The sequence below is a fragment of the Pelmatolapia mariae genome, linkage group LG14, assembly GCF_036321145.2.
Source record: "Pelmatolapia mariae isolate MD_Pm_ZW linkage group LG14, Pm_UMD_F_2, whole genome shotgun sequence".
In the NCBI taxonomy this organism is placed as follows: domain Eukaryota; kingdom Metazoa; phylum Chordata; class Actinopteri; order Cichliformes; family Cichlidae; genus Pelmatolapia; species Pelmatolapia mariae.
The window spans coordinates 21112057-21121946 of record NC_086239.1 but is presented as its reverse complement, the minus strand read 5'-3'; the positions used below and the strand labels follow the sequence as shown (position 1 = coordinate 21121946).

At 40.7% G+C, this 9890-nt stretch overlaps 1 protein-coding gene across 2 annotated transcripts in view; it reads left to right on the top strand.

Moving 5' to 3' along the window:
* Nucleotides 1-316: 316 nt before the first annotated feature.
* arhgef12a (Rho guanine nucleotide exchange factor (GEF) 12a) overlaps nucleotides 317-9890 on the top strand; it is a 41403-nt gene continuing 31829 nt past the window's right edge. The window contains exon 1 of one of the 2 annotated variants that reach the window (XM_063492909.1): nucleotides 317-1686. In XM_063492909.1, coding sequence (XP_063348979.1) covers nucleotides 1655-1686 — 32 coding nt within the window. In that variant the 5' untranslated portion in view covers nucleotides 317-1654. The remainder of the gene's footprint in view (nucleotides 1687-9890) is intronic. The other variant, XM_063492910.1, reaches the window with a different exon arrangement.

The following is a 9890-nucleotide window of genomic DNA, read 5'->3' as shown; positions in this document are numbered from 1 at the left end:
TACTTGAAGCACTATTTAGAAGGAGACTGACTAACATGAAGATATTCGTGTCTATACATTTAAAAATGATCAAATTATAACAATTTTTTTTGGCCCAGTGGTCATTATTTAATATCCCTGCCAGCTGCACACGCCATTGAGGCGCTGCTTGTTATATTCACAGCCTACTATAGTTACATCATACACGAATAAATTATACATGTTTAGTATTACTGTTACCAGTAGTAGTAGTGCTTGCTGTCGTTGTTACTCGTTTTTCAGTAGTGGTCCCTGATATTATGCTGAAATAAAATTCTCCCCGGCGGCAGGAAGTGGTTAGTCTCTCCCAACTACTAGCTAGGGCGTTGCTAGCGGCAGAAAGTGGGATTTTTTGGTACCTTTCCTCAAGTTATACTCTCGAACAAACAGCGTTTTACGTTGGGAAAAATTAACGTTTAATGTTCGCTAAAAGTTTCAAGCCCCTCGACGCTTTTTTGTCATTTTTTACACGGGAGCGGTGGTTACTTTCTTTCCCGTTAGCTGGCGGCCACATAGCTAGCCTGCTTTCCATCCACGGGAATTCTGTCGAGAATTGACGATTTTTTTGGAACATGGAGTCAAGAGACGTTGTGCTGTGCTAACGGGCTCCGCTGCATTTTGTTTCCTCAAGGAGTCTTTTTGAAGGACATACCGCGAAGACGTATCGCAAGCCAGTGAAAATACACGAGGTTTTTGTGTATGTATATGTTTCGCTCGTTGGCCGGCTCATTGTTGTGAACGGGAGTTTGCTTAGTTTGCACTCGAAACAAGAGCCCACGAAGCAAAGTTTTTTGCTGAAAGAGCTCATCTGTTTTGTTAGCTGGTAGCTGGTGAGATTCAACGACTGCCAGTTTGCAGTGAGAAAGGATTTTTTTGGGGGGGGAAATGTGCTTTTTTAAATGACCATTTAACCCATTTCGTTTCTTTTTAATCAAAGCGGTTTGACGTTAGCTGCAGTTGTTTTGCTAATTTCTAACACGGGTCGTTTAAACTCGGCATTGAGCGATTCTCCTGGTCACGGGAGAGTCGTCCCCACAGCCACAGACAGGCATTTCTTGGAGCAGGGAATACCTAATGGGACTGGAGGAATTTCCAGCATCTTCACCGATCATTTAGACACCGAGGCCATTCGGCCGAGCAGGGGTGTTGGCAGACGAACTACATCGCAGGGCCAAGGTGTCAGGAACGTTGGGATACGGATTGTTTACATACATCATATCGGCGGAAAACTGGGATGTGAATGCAAAGGAGGCACACGAGGAGTTCGTACATACACGACAACTTGTGTCAGCTGCACCAGTATATTTATTATTGTTGCCAAAATATTGTTTATTACCGGGGTAGGACTGCTAATTCGACCAAGGCCCCGATTGATTTTTATGATCTGCACTGTAGATTTTTTGCTGTCATTTAATTTTAACAAGAAGTGCTGGTTGCCTGGTTGTAGCTTAGGCTCATCTGGTGTTTGGAGGTGCCTTGCAGCAACCTCACAGTGAACTGATTCTCAGCATCGTTCTCAAAATCCCTGCCTACTCCAGACGAATGCCAGAGAAAGACGTTCCAGGAAATCGCCTCATCACACTCTGGAAAATGTTAATAGGATATAATTTGCTGCAAATCTAGAACCGGAAGCCCAATGAGTGACACACAGCCCAGCTTCACTGACAGGTACAGTAAACAACCACCTTTTATATTCTGTTAATGCACTGTTTTCACCTTCAAAGTAATAAAATCATAACATTTTTGTGAAAGTCCCTTGATTCGGTTGATCTGAAAACGTGTTTTACACGGTTCAGGTAAAACACTGACCTATGTAGATGATGCTCGGTAATAACTGTTATTCAGTTACTAATGAAGGACATCAGATCTTGATGGAAACTGCTGATCTCAGCATGGATAATGGAGTTCTCTGTAGACTGTAAAATACTACTTATGGACTGGATGAGAAGGACTGCTACTGTTTGTGTGCTAGGGAACAGTCATCCAGTGATCCCTGTACACCTTTCAACATCACTATTACCCCTAAGCCTTTAAAGCTAAACCTCTCCTACACCTATTAAAACAATCTCTGGATTTAGACAAAACCCTAGCTCGGAGAGTAATCATCTTATCTAAGGCAGTTGTCACCTTAAACTAAAAGGTTGGACCAGCTGACTAAACATTGTGTCACAGCCTTCAAGAATGCAGCGATGGATGTGTCCAAAACTACCCCAATGTATGGACACGTGTGTCCATCACTGATTTCTGCATTGTATCATGACAGTGGTTTTCGTGCCTGGACAATAAAGAGGTTTTTGTTCTGAAATGATGTTCTCTGGCAGTAAAACAGAAGTGGAGCTGTTGTATTGCATCAAACCTTCCCACCTGAATGTCACATACCTGCAAGGAGAGAAGGAAGGAGTCAGAATAGAAGGGGAGCTTATTACACCAGGTTGGGATATGAAATACCCTCATGGCTAGAGCTAGAGGGAGGCGAAAGCCCAGCCCTAGTTTTTTTTTTTTTAAATAAATATGACCCCCCCACCCCCACTGCACTGATGGCAACAGTGGCTGGCACCAACTGCTGGCCTGTACTTGGAATTATTGTTCTGGATGTATGGTCTGTTTACATTGTTTTCCACAACAGTTGCTGGTAGTGACTGCACTGATCAATTAGGTTTTTGGTTTGTTGCTTGCTCACTCTTGCCTTATGTGTGTCTGTATTTCCCTGCTTTTGCCTTCGCTCCAGCCATGTGTGGTGTTGTGCAGTTTGTTTTTTTGCTCTGTTGGCATTGGTGGGAGGATGCATTCAGTATCTATTGGGGTTGGGCTGCCAGCCGGTGGGTCAGTTTAGTGTGCAGTTCACTCTTTGTCATAGTGTTCTGCTGATCTCCACGATTTTCCCACACCCCTGAGGCCCTCTCGGGAAGTGGTACTGAGGGGTATACTGCAAATGAAGTTCAACACAACCAGGCTTTCTTTGCATTAGCTGGCTGGACAAAACCTAAAACCCCAGCTGGAGATAACAGGTATCACAACAGTGGTTCTCAACTTTCTCTCTTAAGCAGAGCTTTTTGCTTCATGCTCTGTGCTCGGAAAAGCAGTGATTCGTGAGGCATTAGACCCTTTTTCTAAACAAAATGACCCCTATGAGTGACACTTACTTCAGTCAGAGATGTTATCATTTGATGATGATAAAATGGTGATTAAAACTAAAAAGAACAGAACATTAAAAAGATAATACTAAAATGCAACAAGAGATTAATACAGTAGAAAACTGTTAATTTGGTGGTTTTTAGTGCACAGTAAAACAGTTTAATTCAAGTTATTTATTTCATCATCAGACTTGGCAGCAGATCAGAATCAAGTAAAACAATATTTATACATTTTCTCCATCACCAAATTAATACATGGGCATTTTCAGTGACAATATGACACACAGTTTGCACTTTATTCAGAAATTTTAGTAAGTTGAGACTTAACAGCGCATAACAATCCTATTAGCAGATAATCTATATTGCGCTTAAGACATGCTGTAAGTGAAACAATCAGTGGAACCCTGGCACTTTGACTTTAAACCAAAACTCAGAAGATAGCCTGGTCATAAGCAGACTTTGTTTTCACCATGATTTACCACAGTAATTTAGCCAGGTAAAAAGGAAGCTACTTTTATGACACAAACCTTTGACTTGAAGAGTTAAGCTTCGTAATACACCCCCTCCAGTGTCATTACTAATAGTAAAAAATAGTCAGTGTTTATCACCCAGGTATTTCAGGTACTGTCAAGGAGGCTGATTGGAGTGTGACTTCACTGTTACCTTGTTGGAGCAAAAGTTTTAACCTATGTCTGTAATCAGTTTTCAGCTGACAAGCCTGTCAATAATGCATTCAGTATCATTGATTCTTACATAAATATGCTCTCAGTTGTGAAGCCAGTATCAGTCACAACCTAATAAAGGCCAAAGTTTTCACATTGTGACATAGCCATCAGCTGAAAACGAGAGATGTGAGATGTCATGATCAGTGAATGTCTGGTAGTTTGCCGTGCTAAAGTCTTTAAAGGGGGAACGGTTAACTATATGTCAACATTGATAAATTTCTGTGGGCTAGTTGAGTAATTATATCACCACTATTTTTAATAACAGGACACTGGAGTTGATATTTGCGTCACTGCAGTGAAGTTTGTTTCCTTATGATAAATGTTTTCATGAGCAGTTCTGACAGCCCAGTCTGCTTGTATGCGTCTCCAGTATTTGGCATCCCTCCCCGATAATGCACCATGCCTCTGCTCCATCTAGTCAGCGCTGATACTGAGGAAGCTGCGTCAGCTGCTCTAAACTGTGCATTAAAATGAATTTCCAGAAATCACTTAAAGCTCTGATCAGAAGTTTCCAACTCAGCAACAGAGGAAATGTGCATTTCACCCTAACATGTAACCTGAAAATGAAAAGACAAAGTCCAGCCTTTTAGAAATGTTCTTTTGTGGGGGGAAAAAACTTCAGTTCATGTGACAACCAACATTTGAAATGAAGCAGGTTGCAGGCTGTAGTTTCAGCTTGCAGGATTAAAAGCTAGTGTAGCCTGTAACATCTAGGTAAGGGCAGTCAAGCCAAATACATTTAAACAGTTTTTCCTGATATGTAATCTTGGTAAACATTTTCTCTTGAGGTCACCTAGGTTGTAGTAATAGATGATGATCTTGAGGGTTCGATTCCTTTCAAAGAATGCAGTAAATGAGTATTATTATTATTATTACATGTACATATTTATTTCCCGTGCTGTAGTTTCATGTGTACAAATGTACACATCCATGCACACACTTTTTCACTGTTTGAAATGAATGTGTGTGTTAGAGAGCATACAATTGACACAAGTTTCACAGGTATCTTTCGTTGCAAGTGAGTGAGGCTTGTCTGCTGGCATTATGTTCTCTTCATGCTCTGGATGGGGTAGTAAACTCTCCAGTGTGTCTCCTGCTTTCTTCTCATTGGCAGTAGTTATCTCTTTTAGGCTTTTCTGTTTGTTGCTTTGCTATGCTGATTGGATTGTGCTGTGTTATTTTAAGAAGTACACCAGCCCCTCTTGCAGCAATATATCGCCACCGTGCTTTGTGGTTGGGATGGCGTTGCAAGCGTCATCCTTAGTGCTTTAAATATAATGATGGTCATTATGGTCAGACAGTAAAGTTTTTGTTTCATCAAACCAGTTGAAAGTATGTTCTTTGTGTGGAGTCACACATTGTAGTCTGGCTTTTTTGGGGGGCAGTAGTTTTTTGCTTGATGAGCAACCTTTCAGGTTATATTGCTATACTTTATCTGTACTCTGTCAGCCAGCAAATGAGTGCTTTTGTCCAGTTGTAATACAAGTTGCTTATTATTTTCCAGGACTGATTTTCCATTGTGCATCAGACTTTTTATGTTTTACATTCATAAGCAGTAGCTGCATGTCCCAGTGGTCTCCCCCCCCCCCCGTCAGATTTGATTTCTTGTGTCCCATGATGTCGAGCAAAGAGATCTCAAGCAGAGTTAGAAAGTAGAGCTCATCAAACACAGCAGTTGTGCAATAAATTTTATATTAATAGAGCATTGCATCAAGAATTGGTTTTGATTGTTTTATGGAGGTGATGATTCATTTCAGTGGAAGATTTGGAAGTTGTAGTTTGTGGTTGCGCTGTATATTACACTAAAAGCTGTTTTTTTTTTTTTTTTAAATTTTGACCTCAATGGGGAAAAGAGTAGAAAAAGTAAATATAAAGTGATCTGTTGCCGATGCGTAGATGTTTGTTTTCACAAGTTTATTTTTTTTCTTATTTGCTGTATTTTTTTTGTTTTGTTTTGTTTTTTACATGAATTGGCTGAATGGCTAACACATCCACAGAAGAAAAGGAGAATCAATTCAATGATGAGCTGAAGTGCTGCAAATACTTGTTTTTAGATAGCTTTTGATCACATTTAAAAACTAGGTTGAATAATTATTTCTAGTCTAGTGAGTCTTGATGAGCATTTTTTTATTTTTATTTGGATGGATGGATAGGAAAAGAACATTAATATAACCTTGCAATTGTAGCTGTGTCTTCAGCATCTGCACCACACTGGCATGCTGCTTTACATAATCACTTCTGCAGCTGTCCTGTATTTTCTCCTATGTGAGATCTGGTGCATTTACCCCATCTTCTCTGTAATGGATTTAAACGTCCAGTGCTGATTAATGGGCATGGCTTCCTGCTTAAGGGAGCTCAAATACTGCAAAACCGACAATACCAATTATTGCTCTGGTCAGTCTTGTAAGCTTGATTATTTAACAAAATTTTTCATTACCTAAAACGTCATGCATTTGTTGTTTTAGAAAATGTATATAGAAAATGAAAAACAAAATAAAATAAATTTTAACAAGGGCTATTGGAGGACACAATGTTGACAAGTTGGACCAGATCATAAAACCCACCTCGCAAGGCTTCCTACAGCCTCTGTGGGTGCTGACAGGGGCCAAGAAAGGCCCCAGGCAAGGCAACAGCGGCTAGCATGGCGGCAACAGGGCATTTAACATAGAGCTGAAGCCCACAGCCAGCCTTTGCAGTGATTGCTCAGTTTCTTCACTTTCACAAACTGGAGACAAATGATTCCATGGGGTTGACCTGTGGAAATGTGAGTATTAGTTTGTCTGGATGGGACAGGATTCTCTTTTCGTCCTCATGACTGGAGCTGCATTAAACAGCAAGTGACTTTGTGCTTCTTTTTATTTTTTTTAACCCTAACCCTCCCTAAAAGCTCAAAGCACAGCCGTTGCTAAGAAAAGGGGTGTGCTTTGTTTGGAACACAAGAAAAAGAGCTTCTTAGTAAAAAAAATAATGCAACAAAGCAAGCAATTTATCTGGATTGTTTTGTTTGGGTGCACGTTAGAGTTAGCATTGAAATTGTAATTAGGGTTCAATTACGTGCTACATGTTTTGTTTTTTGTTTTTTTTCCACTTTGTCCAGACCTGGGATATCTAGCAGTCGTGCAGCAAAACCAAAAGATTACTGAATTTTTCTCCAGGATGACAGCAGCGCACATAATGTACCATATAAACCACCTAAAGTCTTCACCAAACAACTGACCAAATTCTTTGTTTTGGTTATTTATATAATGTAAATACGGATCTTAGGACTACTGCTCACACCTGGGTGTCACTTTCGCAGGCACACACCAGCTCTGTTCATTCTCATCCAGCTCTGTTTCACTCTTTTTCAGCCATAATAACATGCATGTCTTTTTACTTTTTTGCTTTAATCAACCTCTCTCTCCTGTCATTACTACGTTTTATTGTGGTCCATGTTAGAACAGAGAATACTTTACTATTACACCAAAGTACAAATAAAAAGTGGTAAGGTGAAAACTGCAAGCCAGTGAAATTGTCTGGGTCTTTTTCATTACTTTTTTAAGATTATTAATAATTCTTCTTATCTCAAGCTAATAAAAGGAAAGAAATATATCTAGGAAATGGCACGAAGAAGACAGAGGGGAATGAAAGAAGCAGTGGCCCAGGGGTGGTGATGTTGGAGAGTGGGTGGAGCCTGGATATTAGCTGGGGCTCTTGAGCATTGAGAGAGTTGGGGGTCTATCACCCAACTATGTGATGTTGATGCATGTGGACACCCTCTACTGTCCTGCCCCTCCTGTGCTGTTAACCAGAAGAGCTTCAGGGCTCAAACATTACTTTCACTTCATGAAAGACAGGATCACAACAATAAAGAAAAGGGGGACGAGGAAACAGAGCTGTCTTACCCAAGTGTCAAGTTCTCACATGTCCATGTAAGGGCTTTGTGGGCTTAAACTAGGCTGCTGCCTTCAAGCTAACTGTGGCAGTGAAGAAGCCATACTATTATGCTCAGTGCTCCAATAGATTTGAAGATAAATTGCTTTTACAGTATTTATTTCTTGGAATGTCAAGTTGATAAAGAAATTATATTATAACTTAATTTCTGGTACTTTTTGGATCCAGTCTTTGTCTAAAATAACCGGAAATGGATTGTTGACATTAAAAAGCAGCAACCCGGCTGTAGCTCATTGGATGCATTTTAATTGCCATGCTGAGAGTCCTCAGGATGGAGATGCTCTAATTGAATGTTTTCTGTGTTTGCTATGAAAGGCTGTATTGTAGAGAGAGCCAGCAACATGCCGCTGCACTGTGATTAATCTTACACTGCCTGTTTCAGCTGATTCAGAGATGACTCAACAGACTGACACACGCCTGCTTTCTTTTCTTTCTTTTTTTTTGGGGAGGGGGGGGGGCTACAAGAATCATTCTAAAAACACAAGTTGTATTACCTACCCACAGTTTTTTAATCGGATAACATTCCTTTGATAGCAGATAGCCAAAACAAAAAAGGAAAGGCAGGACAGGGAATACGTGGTGATACCTTTTCTTCTGCAGTCTTCTGTTTATATATTCTTGTAGGCCAGTGAATATCCCTAGGATAGGCTGTTTTCCTTAGTGACAAATTATTTTTGAAATTATCTTGCTTTTCTCGGGCTAAATTGCTTTAATGAGCATAATGTCCTTGAATGAATATTTTATGATCTTCAACCTGAAAAGATGATTAGCGGGGGGAAAAAATAATCTGTCATCCGCACATTAAAAGTCTTGTGAGTTCAGAGAAGTTGCTCATTGATTAGAAAAGTTTGCCATTTGTTGTATTAGGCCTCATAACTTCAAGTGTTTTGGCAGAGTAGCATATTCAGCCACCTTCCTTCCTTTCCCAGTGCTCGAGGACAGCAGACAGCATAGCGTGAAGAAATGTCTATCCCCCCGGCCTTCATGTCAGGAATCCTGATGAGGTTTATTGGGGCAGAAAGGGCACAGTTTTCCCCCTGAGGCTGTAGCTTGAGCTCCAAAGCTATTGGTCTTGTCTCTCCAGTACACACCACGCCTCCCTTCCTGTCTCCCTCACTCTCTCTGTCTCGTACACTTACTTAATCCTTCTTTCTGTAAATCCATATTTCAGTGTACACAGCACCACATGGTAACTCTGCTTAGGTCACATATTGAAAGTGACATCATTGCATTTGACATGAGGTTAGGGTGAAGTGCAGACAGTGGTTTAAAAAGAGAAAATGATGGTGTGGGTGTAGAGAACCTCTTTGTCATTGGCAGGGAAGCATAGGGAGTGACGTCAAGCAGACTGTGTTTTTTTTTTTTGTTTTTTTTGTGTGTGCACCCAAATTGTGTGACTCAGGTATATAGATTAGATAACAAGCAGTGTCTTTGTGTTCTCTCTTATTGGCCAGCTGCAGGCATGAATCAGACTGTTCAAGTGACTGTATTATTACACAGTGGAGATGAAATCTTACTTCTAAGGAGGTGCGATGGGGAAAAAAAGCAGATTTTGCCAGTTCCATAAAGTACTTGGCTGGCCAGTGGCATAATGTAGTACTGATATCCAGCTGAGGACATGGTGCTATCACCACAGACCTGCAGTCCAGCTCTGCCAAATTTTCCAAAGAAATCTACCATCTCAGGGTGTGTAGCTGTGTGATGGTGTACACTTCAACTCCTGGAATGGACACACCTCAGTCTGATCTCCGCAGGCAACTCCCAAAGTGTCCAATCCTACACTAGTAACAGACAGGCACCACCCCTTTTAGCCCCAACAACGCCTGGCTGTGCTGTGAACTGTATTGCTCTGCTTCTGGTAGGGGACTTGCATTACTGCAACTTCCTTTAATGCAAGTTACAACAGCAGCTTTGTATGACCAGAGATAGTAAAGGTAATGCTTGGTTTATGAAGCCAACTGTGTTTCCTAACTTGATGCATCCTGCCAGATCTTACCCTGAGTTTGAAATGTTTTATTTTTCTCTGTTGGCATACAAACGTATTATAATACACCTCTGAGATAAACTTTAATAATCTCCC